The sequence below is a fragment of the Protopterus annectens genome, chromosome 17.part0, assembly GCF_019279795.1.
Source record: "Protopterus annectens isolate FY-2018-M chromosome 17.part0, PAN1.0, whole genome shotgun sequence".
NCBI lineage: Eukaryota > Metazoa > Chordata > Ceratodontiformes > Protopteridae > Protopterus > Protopterus annectens.
Window position 1 is genome coordinate 252,598,947 of NC_056751.1, and position 14,042 is coordinate 252,612,988.

The window sequence follows — 14,042 nt, forward strand, 5'->3', positions numbered from 1 at the left end:
CCCAAATCCCCTCCCATTGACAGGCATGCATCCAGCTGCCGGCTTTCTTGTTTTGCACTTTCCCTACCCAGGAAAGTGTAGTGAAATGTGTTTTGTAGCTGGTCTACTGCAATTTTGCTTTGTTCTGCAGTGACAGTTCTGTTTTCTTTGCAGTACGGCACCTCCCCTTTCCTGTTTTGCAGGTAGCTGCTAGCAGCCTTGTTAGCTGTTGTCAGTGGCCCACTGTGGGTTCCTAGGTGTTAATTACTCATTTGTACTCCTATTTTCATGCTGCAACATTTGAGCAACAAGTACCAGTAAGACTCTGTCATAGTTCATACCAATGTCAATAACTTGAGGTGTACCACATTAGATTATATGAAAAGAGACATGGAGTTCTCAGACTGTGCGCCCAAGGCAGGTAATAGCCTAGCATTGAGCAGCATTCTACCTTCTCCAAGGATGATGCCACAATATGAGCAAAAATTAGCCGACTTCAAATAACTGGCTTAGCTTTTTGTGTCATTCAAAAGAGGTCCAATATTTGTCAGTCTGGGAGGATATGATCGACAGACCAAGCTGCTTCACCGGGGATGGCCTGCATCTGTCCCCTGTAGGGTTTCAATTACTGGAAAAAACATTTCCCATTCCCATAGTATCTTTTTTTAGGCAATGCCAGCCTGATTACACCTATCATCAAAACAAGCAAAGGAAAATATGATCGTGTTACTGATCAATGCCAGGGGCCCAAACAAAACCTCCACTCCCCATATGCCCTTCTCACCCTAGAAGACGCAGATGTCTGTGCACTGGACTGGCACATGGTTTAAAATAGCAGAGAGCACTCCAGCTGTGCAGGGCTGCAACGGCTTCCACAAGTTTAGACCAGTTACTGCTCTGGAAGGGAAAAAAGGTGGAATTGTCGATCTACATCCAAAAGAGACTCGCATCACAGCTGGTAATGCAACATGATGCACTAGAGCTTCTTCATGTCCACATAACCACAGTAAAGTTCCTGGACCATATATCAGCTAGCTAAAGAACACCCTCTATGGCAAAAAAAAGAAAAAAAAAGCTACAATGCACATCTACATTAACTAGAATCATCAGTATTAAACCCAATATCATTTTCCAAGGTGATCTAAACTATCCAACTATAGACTGGGAAACCTACACCACCACTAGTGCACAAGCACAGAGATTCCTGGACTTTGTCAATACAAATTCCCTGGAGCAATTAGAGTATCCACTGGGGGAAAAAAAATCTTGGATCTCGTCCCTACTATTACAAGAGCATCTTGCACCATCCCTTGTGCATCTTCATCACTTGTTAGGTCTGAACATAAAGCAGTCTCTTTTGAAATAAAACTGAGACTAGAGATCCCGTTCATCCAAGGTACCTTTAGAAATTTTTTTAAGACAAACTACCTACTTCTGAGTGATACACTGGCAAGCTTCAAACAACCACCAAACCCAGTTAACTCCACTGAATATGCAGAAATGTTCCCCCATAGTAAGAAGTGCAGGGCAAACCCTAGAAACAAACCCACATGGTGGAACCATAGTATCAGCAAGCTTTCTAATAAAAAGAAAATTATTTTGACAAAAAGTAAGAGTAATTCTCAGACTGTTAGAGCCCTTATCACTGAAATAAACAACTCAGGAGCTTAACAAAATCCACCAAAGCCATGTTTGAGGCTAAAATAGCTACTCAAGCCAAACATAATCACAAGGCAGTTTTTAACTATGTTCATAATCTCAAAAGCACAATGCAGCAATGCACTGAGCTGACTGCGAAAGATGTTACCCAGACTGTGGTTGAAGACATAGCAAACCTACTGGCCTGGCCGATAAATTTAGCTCCAACTTTATCCCTCTCTCCCCTCCGTCTGTCCCTCAAGATATGCCTGAAAGTGGTTCACCTTCAGCTAGCACACAAGACCAAGTCCTAAAAGCGCTATCAAAAGCTAAACATACTGTATTGATGGGTCTTGACACTATTCCTGGATGCATGTTAAATAACATGAAGCACAATTTAGCCACACCCTTGACAACACTGTTCTATCACAGCCTCCATACAGGTTTTGTACCAAGTGGATGGAGAACAGCTGCAGTCATTCCCCTGCATAAGGAAAGGCCTTCCATAGACCCGGGCAATTACAGACCTGTAAGTCTGACCCAGCCTCATATGCAATGCCAAGGAAAGACTTATCATGGAATTTTTGGCTTTCAAGTTTATATTATCATGGAATTAATCAATTAGGACATAGGGAAATTCTAAACACTGGACTCGGCTCAGTATGGATTCAAAGGTAGGTTGTGCATATTCAACCTGATAGATGTTTTTGAAAAGGTTACCAAAGCAATGGATGAAGGCAAAACTGTGCCCACCTCATACCTCAAACTGGCTCAAGCTTTTGCCACAATTACCCACACGAGTATAGTAGAAAAGCTAAATGAACTGTGAATAAACCACTATGTCACCTGCTGAATTGGCAAATGTCTCACCGATAGTACCTCCACAAACAGACCCGTCACCAGTAGAGTTCCCCAGGATTCTGTGCTGGGACCTTTCCTGTTTGGCATCTAATTTTTTGAAGTAAAAGCCAATAGCAAAGGGCTCTGGCTGCCTAAGTGTGCAGATGACTGCAAGCTAGGAGTAGTTACTGAATCTTCAAATGACGTATTTTATTTATTTTTATTTTATTTTACATTTGTTGACCGGGATAGTCCGACCAGATATATGTCCATTTTCAGCAGGCCCGGGGAGAAAAGCTCCGCATACCAAAAAAGAGACAGTACATACATCACTGAGTGATAAACTCAGGCAGACATGTTTAGAAAAATATAGACAAAGAATACAGGCAGATATCAATATACACAATGTGCAGACTTTCATCTGATTGGCAGAGACGTATCAGAAAATGTGAACATAGAATACAATCAGATCTCATAATTCACAATGCTTAAACATTCAAATGCTATGAGGCATAGATACTTGGCTAAACAGCATGTTGTGCAGCAAGACATCTATTAGTGAAGTTGTTAGGTTTATAACAAGAACACAGACAATGAGATGAGAGGTACTTTTTGAGTTCTCTTTTAAATAGGGGTAAGTGAGGTTTCCTTGGTAATGGTAGTAGGGAGAAGATCTTACTTAGCCACCCTGCAGGAAGGTTTGTCTCTAATAAATAACTGATGCCAAAATCATGGACTGAAACTAAATGCTAAAAAATGCATTACTGCATCCTTGGGAAGTCAGCTACCCAGGGACCTACCACACTGACAATACACCCCTAAGAGTTGACTCTGTTGTTGCATGTGTCTAGACAGACACATGCCAAAGGGGGCATGATATTCGATGACTGGCCTAATGAGCTTCTGAATACAAAGCAAAGCTTATTCCATAATCCTGAAAGGCACTGTGTAATACATCCGTCACATGATTTTTTCTACTACTGGTATTTATTTTTAGTATTAAATTTCCTGATATGGTGTTAGCACCCCAGTCGTGCATCCCAGGCACAGCCTTTTGGGCAAAACTGGCTCAGACATCCCCTTATAGACCAGAGAGAGGTCACTACATTAACAAACTTAAATCACAGAATATGGTGATAGTTCCTGTAACCTGTTTGAACAGTTCAGTTTTCCAACCCTACAATTCCGCTACTAAAGAATCACTATCCCTTTTCAAATTATTTAAGGTGTCTTGTTTGAAGGCCACTGTATTTAATAAAAGGTTGACGACTAAGGTAGAAAGTGGTACAATGACCTTTGTGGAGTTATTAGACATGGCCTTTAGAACTAGATATGCTACAGAACATGTTTTTTTATGATTTTGCCTCTTTAATCAGTCCCATACAAAAAAAGATTATGGTTCACTAAAATAATTAACAGTGCAAGCAGTAAGCTCCACAAACCCAAATTTACTCCTTGTTTCTAGTCACAGGTAGTGTATCAGCATAGGTAATTCAGAAATCAAAAGGACTGTACTGGGTTAAAGCTTGACAAAAATCCAGAAAGTTCAGATGTCAGATAGAAACAGCAGCTCATGCAGACACTTTCTTGGAGTGCACTAGCATCAGAAACCCCACAACAGTTACAGACCCTGCCATCTGCAGGTTGCAACATACTGCAGTTTCATCTCTGGATTTACAACGCACTGTACTTGGCATTACTGTTATAGGGGTGATAAACGTTTAGGCACTGCTTATTTTCAGAGTGGTGGAATTAAGAAGGAATTGGTTATATCCAAAATTTGATAACTACTGGAAAAAAGGAGGAAAAACTGTATTAGGACGTGCAATTTTTCTGGAATCCATCTCTTAAATTTCTCAAGTACAATGTAAAAAAACAATAAGCAAACATGCTTATTTAATATAAAAAATAGCTATGCACCGCCAAATCAAAGCTTTACCTCATCTTCAGTACAGAGAGTGAGAGGCATTCCATAAGAATTACACAGTCTTAAATGTTTTATGATGCATGGTCTGATTACACCTCAATAAAATAAAATAAAAATGAAATAAGGGGATCATAACAGGGGGTCCATAACACAAACATCATCTTCAGACCTTCTACAATGGCTATTGTTTTCAGAAAATGAAAACAGACATTAGAAAAAAAATACAATAATAGATTTACATTATAAAATTACAAACCTAATAAATATGCAGCAGAATTACAAGTCTGTGACAGAACCACAAAGGTACATTTGAATCAGATAGCTATTCGGTATAAGAACACATTTTATTAAAGATAAACAAGTAGCTAACCTCTTTAATTTCTTCCAAAAGTTTAACTGCATGGTCATACTCTGGTGGATTTTCATTTAGCTGGGCTTCCAAGCAATCCCAAAACGCTTTGCGCATAATATCACGTACTCGTTTTTCCAAACTGTTGATAAATCATAAAAATGTTACTTAAGGTAATGAATATATATCTACACCCCTTAAGTTCATGTGTAACTATATGTATTAAAACTACATAAAAAAGAAGTTGTGTACTCACCATAACGTTCCATGTGAGTTGTTTATCTCGCCTTTATTCTCACTGATGGGTTCGGAGCCGATCCTCAGCTCCTTCACAGCCTATAGCAAAAGCTCAAGGTTTGCCAGTAGCTCGAGACCAAGCCTCTTATCCCACAATGCACTGCTGGAATTACCTCAGATCTTGTTTGCTGCGAGTATATATACCTTTTTTTCTTTTTCTACAAGGAAGCATTGAATAACCAGGATGGTACTAGACTCTAAGTAAACTGTCAGCCAGGAGGGGGAAAAAGGGTGGGACGTGAGAATAAAGGTGAGATAAACAACTCACATGGAACGTTATGGTGAGTACATAACTTCTTTATGTGAATTTGTTAAATCTCAACGTTTATTCTATTAGTTCTATCAAGATAAAATCTGAGCCGTCTGTGTACATCAAGTTTATGCAGCATGTATTCCAATTTATTAGAGTGGTTGGGAAAAAAGACTGGCAACTCAATGACCTGACTGATATTTGATTCAGAACAGACTTTAGGCAAAAAGGTGGTGTTTGTTCTGAGAGCTACTCTATCAGCATGGAAAATCATGTAAGGAGGTCTGATGGATAATGCTTGAAGTTCTGACACTCTGCGGGCAGAAGTAATGGCCACTAGAAATATAGTCTTCCAGGACAAATATTTGAGATCACAAGAAGATGCTGGTTTCAAGGAGAGGAGAATTATTTGAGACAGCATAAAATTCAAATTCCAGGGAGAATAAGGGATTTTGACAGGAGGTCTCATATGAAAAACACCTTTAAGAAAAGCCCTAGATAACTTACGGCCCCATAACGTTCAACCCATCGAATCCAAGGTGGAAATTTGATATGGCGGCTAACTGGACTCGAACTGTGGCAGCTGTTGTGCCTTCCTTAAAAATCTTTGTCAAAAATTCTAAAATGGACGATAGAGGATCTCGGAAAGGGTCGATTTTCTGTATATTGGCCCAAATTGAGAACCTGTTCCACTTACTGCAGTATAGTTTCCTGGTGGATGGCTTGTGAGGAGACAAAAGGTTTTGTCTTGTATCATCCGAGAGTGAATGAAGCCTGGCAATTACGGGAAGTGGATTAGCCAAGCAGTCAGCTTTAGGGACTGTAGTGAAGGATGGAGGTCCCCTGACGGGTGTGTCAGAAGGTCCGGAACTGGGTCCAGGATCCATGGATCCTCCAGCAGATGATGGTGAAGGAAGGGGGAACCAAATCTGTCGAGGCCAGTAGGGGGCTATGAGGATAACTGTCCTTCCCAGTGATTTTGCTTTCTGTAAAACCCTTGGTATCAATGGAATAGGTGGGAATGCATATAGGGGACCCAGGGGCCAATAGAGTATGGGTGCATCTCTTGGGGAATGTTCTGGAGGTGGTATTAGGGCAAAGTAGCTTCTGCATTTGATATTGATGTGACTGGCAAAGAGGTCACAGCAAGGCTGGTCCCATTTGCAGAAAATCAAACCCGAAACTCGTTGGTGGAGAGACCACTCATGAGGCAACAGTATTGCCCTGCTCAGCTTGTCCACTATCACATTGGATTTCCCCGGGATGTGCATTGCTAACAGAAAATGCTGGGATGACACAGCCCATTGCCATACCCGGAGGGCTTCTCAACAAAGGGGGTAAGACTTGGTTCTGCCTTGCTTGTTCAAGTACCAGACCACTGACATGTCCGTCTGAACTGCAATTGTCCCTAGAGGAAGAGAGTCCTGAAAGTACTGCAACGCCAGAAGTACCACTCTCAACTCCAGAACACTGATATGCAGATGTGACTCTTGATCCGTCCAAGTGCCTTGGGCAGTCTTTCCCTGAAAATGCCTCCCCCACCCTATCAGGGAAGCATCCGCGGTCAAAGTGGCTACTGGGGGGGGACAAAGGGTCTTCCGATTGTGACATGAAGAGACATCAACCACCACCGAAGGTCTCTCTTGCAAGAATCTGTGATGAGAATCATGTGGTGCATCGGTAGCTTTTGGTAAGACCACTGAGCGAAGAGGAGCCATTGAAGGATTTGCAAATGCATCCTTGCGAGTGGTACAGCCAGGATTGCCATCAAATCTAGCATCTTCAAGACCTCTGTTGCTGTAGCGTTGTTCTTTGATACCAGTGAGTTGACGTGTTGACGAAGAAGTGAGACTCTTTCGATTGGAAGACTTAGAGTGGTGGTTGAGGTATCTAACTCTGCTCCTATAAAAACGGTATGCTGCAATGGAGTTATGCCTTTTCGAAGTTGATTGTAATGCCTAATTGATGGCAGTGTCAGAGTATATTGCATTGCCTGAGTCAATTGATGCCTGGTGGTAGCGGTGAGGAGCCAATCGTCTAGGTATGGAAACACCTAGAATCCTAGACGCCTCAGGTGAGCCGTGACCACTGCCATGCATTTGGTGAACACTCTGGGGGCTGTAGTGAGACCAAAGGGCAGAGCTCGAAACTGGTAATGATTGGCTCCTAGCTGGAAACGCAGGTGATCCCTGGAGCGTCTGTTCATCTTTATGTGATAGTACGCATCCTTGAGATCTATGGAGCACATCCAATCGCCTTTCCCTAGGAAGGGAAGGAATGGACTGAAGCGTGACCATTCGGAACTTCTCTTTCTTTACGAATTGGTTGAGACTACTGAGGTCTAAGATAGGTCTCCAGTCCCCTGTTTTCTTTGGTACCAAAAAGAATCTTGAGTAAGTTCCGAATCCAACTTGGTCTGCTGGGACTGATTGGATGGGGACTGATTGGATGACTCTTTGTCAGGCAATTTGTGGATCTCAACGATTCCTTGTTCCCCAAGACTGGGTGAAACATCTGGGATTCTGTTTACAGGAGTGGGAGGGGAAGAGAACGGTATGAAATATCCTCTGGAAATGATGCATTATACCCATGTATCCGACGTTATGTTTAGCCAGGCTTCTGGGTATAAAGATAAGCGACCCCCCGACCACCTCCAGAGCCGGACAGCCGGGCCTCCTTTCAGGAGCACTGGTAGGGCTGAAAAGAGAACTGGCTTCTGTCATCCTGTTGCTGCGGACCCCCCTTTGCCACACGGGCAGCGCCTTCCGTTATAACCCCCTCCTCTGCCTCTACAGGGGGGTTTCTCCACATGTGCCCTGAAAGTCTCCCTGTGCTTTTCGGAACAACATTTTTCCGCCCTTGGGATAGGGCAGAGTACGGGTAGAAAAACTGACTCCAACGGCAGATGGGGTCTTGCCTTCCTGCTCACACCTGGTTAAAGTTTCCTTTACTTTAGGCCCAAACAGTGATGAGCCATCAAGTGGGGTGTTGATAAAGGAAGATTTAAAGGGCTCTGCAAAGGAACAGAGATGCAGCCAGGCTGGTCTCCGCAGAGCAATGCCTGAACAAGCGGCTCTACTCGAACCATCAGCTGCATAAGATATGAGATGCATGGACAAGTTCACAACAGAGTTTAGGGTAGAGATCTGTGTGTTGACTTTTCGGCAACCCCTGCAGCTACTGTACCCTGGAGAGTATCTCCTAGCTCTTGCAGGAGATCTCTTTGTAGTCTCGTGAAATGGGTTAAATAGTTCAGCGATCGCAGAGAAAAAGTCGCTGAACTAAATTAGAAGTTATGTACTCACCATAACGTTCCATCTGAGTAGGTGTATTCATTTGTCTGCAACCTGTGGGTTATGGATCCGATATCGGATCCGAACCGGCATGGTTTACCAGCTATGGATCCAAGCTCTCAGCTCCTCCCCTCACCCATAATGCCCTGCTCTACCCTCATGACCTCAGATCGAGTTTGCCAACAGCAAGAACACCCTGAAAAGGGCAACACACCATATGCAGGAAACTGAAAGGCCAGGGGGATAGGAGGGCGGGATGGTTGCAGACAAATGAATACACCTACTCAGATGGAACGTTATGGTGAGTACATAACTTCTAAATCTGAAGTAGGAGATTCATTGTCTGCAACCTGTGGGACAGAGTCCCCAGCTACCTGAATCTTGGGGCCATCATGGAAGGATATTCCGAGCACCGGAGCCAAAGGATGCTCTACCCCTAGATGCAAGATCCAACTTGTAGTGGGAAATAAAAGTATGAGATGAAGCCCACGTGGCTGCTGCACAAATATCATCTAGAGGAATCCTAGCCTTAAAGGCTGCCGAGGTAGAGACTGACCGGGTTGAATGGGCGTGTACACCCTCCAGTGCGGGCCTTCCTGAAGCTTGATAAGCCAATAAGATACATTGTGAAATCCAGCGAGACAGAGAGACTTTAGAAATTGGCTTGCCCAAATTAAATTTAGCAAAGGAAATGAACAACTGGTCGGATTGCCTATGACCAGCCGTTCTGTTTAGATAAAATCTAAGTTGCCTGTGAACATCTAAGGAGTGAAGCTTGTATTCACCTTTGTTTTCATATTTAGGAAAGAAAACAGGGAGGTTAATGGATTGATTAATGTTTGCTTCAGAAGCTACTTTAGGAAGAAAGGACGGGTTGGTCCTGAGGTAAACACGGTCCGGATGAAAGACCAAGTAAGGAGGTTTAGCTGATAATGCTTGGAGCTCTGAAACTCTCTTGGCCGATGTAATGGCTACTAAGAAGGCAGTCTTGAATGACAAGAATTTTAGATCTACCGTGGCGGCTGGTTGGAAGGGGCGGTCAAGGCCTGGAGAACTAGGGAAAGGTCCCAGGAGGAACCGCTTGTTTTACAGGGGGCCTGAGAAGGAAAGTACCTTTAAGAAAAATTTTACACAACTTGGCTGACATGAGTGGACTGGAGTCATGACCAATGTGATAATGTGAAATTGCCAAGTTGTACTTTGACTGTGGAACTGCTGGCACCATCGTTAAACAGAGTGGTTAAGAAATCAAGCACTAAAGGGAGAGGAACTGTGAAGGGGTTCAGGCCTTGCCGCTCCGCCCACAAAGAAAACAGTTTCCACTTGCTACGGTAGACTTTCCTAGTGGACGGTTTATGAGCTGCCACCAGGATTGCCTTAACAGGGGACGAAATACCGGGAGTCCTGATCAAGAGTGGAACTGGAGCAGCCAAGCGGTCAGCTTCAGGTTGTCCAGGTTCGAGGAGATAGGCAGGATGGATGAGATATGAGATCCGAATGGGATCTAGAATCCAAGGGGGATTCACCGAGTGAGACCTTAGGAAGGGGAACCAGATCTGTCGAGGCCAAAACGGAGCAATGAGAATCATTCTGCAACCCACCCGAGAGGCTTTCTGAAGAACTTGGAGCATCAGAGGCAAGGGTGGATAAGCATACAGAAGACCGGGTGGCCAAGCATGCACCAGAGCGTCTCTTGGGGAACCTGCTGGAGGAGGTATCAGAGCGAAAAAACTGTCGCACTTGGTGTTTGAGGGAGAGGCAAAAAGATCGCATGAAGGAGTTCCCCACCGTGCGAATATGCGTTCTGCTACTTGAGAGTTGAGAGACCACTCGTAAGGGGTCAGAATGGTGTGACTGAGCTTGTCCGCCAGGATGTTGGACCGACCCGGAATGTGCGTTGTTAATAGAAAGCGGTTGGTGGAGATTGCCCATTCCCAAACTCTCATGGCTTCTCGACAAAGAGGGTAAGACCTCGTTCCTCCTTGCTTGTTGATATACCAGACAACCGACATGTTGTCTGATTGAATCGCAATTGTTCCCAAGGGAAGAAAGTCCTGAAGTGCTAGCAACGCTAAGAGCACTGCTCTCATCTCTAGAACGTTGATATGCAGTAAGGTCTCTGAATCGTCCCACGTGCCTTGGACGGTCCGGCCCACAAAATGCCCCCCCCCCCACCCGAGGCGGGAGGCGTCCGTGGTCACCGTGGCGAGAGGGGGAGAAGCACAAAATGGGTGGCCTCCGTGGAGATCTGGGGAGTGAAGCCACCACAGGAGGGACCGCTTGCAAGCCTTGCTTATCGCAATGGGATGATGCATAGGAAGAGCAAGGTACGACCACTGTACTAAGAGAGTCCACTGGAGGATGTGCATATTGAGCCTGGCGAGAGGAAGAAGTGCTATAGCAGACGCCATGGACCCTAGAGCCCTCAGGACCAACTCCGCCGGAACAGAACTTGAGTGGAGAATGGGCCGCACCTGGAGCTGCAGATTTTGAACTCTGTCCGCAGTGAGGAAGGCTTTTAAACTCCTTGTGTCTAACCTGGCCCCTATAAAATCTAAGAGCTGTGTGGGCGCTAGGTTGGATTTCTTCGTATTTATAGTGATGCCCAGATTGGGAGCAAGATGGAGAAAGGAGTCTCGCGCCAAAAGTAGTAGATGCCTTGTTGGGGCGGTAAGGAGCCAGTCGTCCAGGTAGGGGAAGACCTGCACCCCCTGAAACCTCAGGTGGGCCGCTACCACTGCTAATACTTTGGTGAACACCCTGGGGGCTGTGGTGAGACCAAAGGGAAGGACCGGAACTGGTAGTGACTGGCTCCCAGCCGGAAGCGGAGAAACCTCCTGGAGCGCCTGTCCATTAGGATGTGGTAGTACGCATCTTTGAGGTCTATAGAGCACATCCAGTGATTTTCTCCCAGAAGGGGGAGAATAGATTGTAGAGTGACCATTCGGAATTTTTCCTTGGGAACTGCCAGGTTCAAGAGAGAAAGGTCTAAAATTGGTCTTAGATCCCCCGTCTTTTTTGGCACTAAAAAGAACCTGGAGTAGAACCCTGATCCGATCTGGTCTGGGGGGACGGGCTGGATGGCTCTTTTCTTTAGCAGATGGCCAATTTCTGCCAAAGCGGCCTCCCGTTGACCGGGTGGAACGTCTGGGAGGGACTTCAATTTTTGGTAAGTGACGAAAAGGGATACGGTATCCTCTGGATATGATCTGGAGAACCCAGCGGTCTGATGTTATGGACTCCCATGCCGCTAGGTGCCCAACGTTCCCGACTGCCTCCAGAGTGGAGCAGCCGGGCAACCCTCAGGGTTGCTGCGCGGGCCGTTCAGAGAAGGGTTCTCTGGACCCGAAGTTCCTGGGAGCCCCTCTGCCTCTAGGGCGGCGTCCTCCCTGTCCTCCTCTGCCACGGAAGGACTGGTTGTCCGGAGCAGGCTGGGATTGCTGCGACTTCCGAACCACATCTTCTTCTGACCCTTTTGGTTCCTAGAATAGGGCCTCTGGGGTGCAGAGAAGCAGATTCCGACGGCAGACAGCGTCTTCCCGTCCTTCTCGCTCTGGGTCAAGGTGTCGCGAACGGTTTTGCCAAAGAGGGCAGAACCATCAAAGGGGGCGTTCGCAAATGATGCTTTGAAGGGCTCAGAGAAATCGCAATGACGGAGCCAGGCCTGACGTCTAGTGACTAGACCTGCCCCTGCGGCTCTAGCGGCGCCTTCCGTAGCATGGGAGAGTAGCCGCATAGAGGTATTGGTAACTGATCTAAGAGTGGCCATGCGGGTGGAGTGCAGCACTTTGTCCTCCTCCGACATGGACTCTGGGGGAGATGCAGCGTATTCTTTAATGAGATCAGGCTGCATCCTAATAACGTGTGCCAAGTAGTTCAGCGCCCTTACCGAGAAGGTCGCTGAACTAAACATCCGCTTCCCCAAGCGGTCCATCATCCGAGACTCCTTGCTCGGGGGATGGACTGAGGGACTCTCCTGAGCAAGTTCCCTCTTGGTGGCCGCCGCCGTCAACATGGCATCTACCGGAGGCCCCTTACTCCAATGGGCACAGTCAGACAGTGGACTGAGGATCCTGTCGGGCCTCTTAGGGATCGGCTCCACGGTGTCCGGTTCCTTCCACGCCCTGGTGGTAATGAGGTCCACCAGGGGGTCGGCAGGAGGGGACACCCAAGAGGTAGACGGGTCCGCTTCAAATGCCTCCAAGAACACGGACTCGTCCGAGGAAGACTTGGGGGCAGACCCCCCCCCTTATACGGAGCATTTCCATGATGTCTCCAAATGAGACATCCTCGGGGGGTGACCGTGGGGAGCCTTTCCCTTCCTCCAAATCCGTGTCTTCCGTGAGAGACTCGGGGGAGTCAATGTGCCTCCTTTTGCACGTATGCTTGCGAGGAACATCCTCTGGGGGCTGTCAGAGGACTCCTCGCAAGCAGCAACCTGTTCCAGGGGAGCAGCTTGGGGCACAGAAGCGGGCTGTCCCAAGGGCCGGATGGTGGAAGCCTGACCCAGTGCAGAGGGAGCGCGGGACAGAGCCGAAACAAGTGCCGGGGGTCCGGAGACCCTCAACAGGGCCCTCTCCACTACATCAAACGCCGAAGGGGAGCCGACCTCGACCAAAGGATCCGACAATCGGCTCCCCCTCTGATCCGAAGAGTGGATCGGAGCCGGCGCCGAAGCACTCTGATCCGAAGGGACAGTGCGCTCCGACACAGACTGTGCCGAAGGAGCACTGATCCCCCCGGATCCGAAGCTCGGATCCAGGCTCCGAGAGGTCGGATCCGAAGTACCAAGTACTATCGGCGCCGACCCACCCCCGGCTCCGAAGCTGCTCGGCTCCAACTGCTCCGAACCCGGGTAGCGGGTCGGAGAAGGAGCAATGGGCTTGAAAAAGGGGGTCGAGCTCCCCCCCCCCAAGGGGGGGGGGGGGGAGGCAAGAGCACTCGCATCTGCATCTGGGCCTGGATGAACTTTCTCATCATCCGGTCCAGATCAGCATCCGATAGGCTGTACGTTGATCTCGACGAGGCTACCGAGGTAGGCCTTGAGTGCCTCCTCAATAGCCTCAACGGAGATCGGGTCTCCTCCTCCTCAGGTCCCGGTGAAAAACACACTGGAGACCGGAGCCGAGGAGGAGGAGATCCAGCAGACAAGGGGGCCGGGGGAGAAGCCCGCTTGGCTGGCGGGACCGAAACATAGGTCTCGGCCCGCCGCTTATGGTGCTTCTCCCTCCGGTCCTTTTTCCTAGCATCCCTCTCCTCCGAACCAGAAACGGGAGGTTGAGTCCCAGGAGGAGGAGGGGGAGCCGGGGAGGGAATAACCGTGGAGACGGTTACCCCCGAAGGAGCGGAGGTCAGAGCCGAGTCTGGCGGCAAGAGGCCCGCCAAAACAAGTTTGGACCTCCGCTCCTTCAATGCCCTGGGGTTGAACCCTGCACAAATGGAACATCCAGATGTGAGGTGTTCAACCCC

General features: G+C 47.2%; 1 protein-coding gene across 1 annotated transcript in view; it reads right to left on the reverse strand.

The window, feature by feature from the left end:
- The window catches only part of TCP11L1 (t-complex 11 like 1), a 969,080-nt gene that overhangs the window by 720,950 nt on the left and 234,088 nt on the right, over window positions 1-14,042 (reverse strand). Inside the window, exon 4 of the mRNA XM_044059530.1 lies at window positions 4,755-4,875. Within this exon, the coding sequence (XP_043915465.1) occupies window positions 4,755-4,875 (121 nt within the window). The remainder of the gene's footprint in view (window positions 1-4,754; window positions 4,876-14,042) is intronic.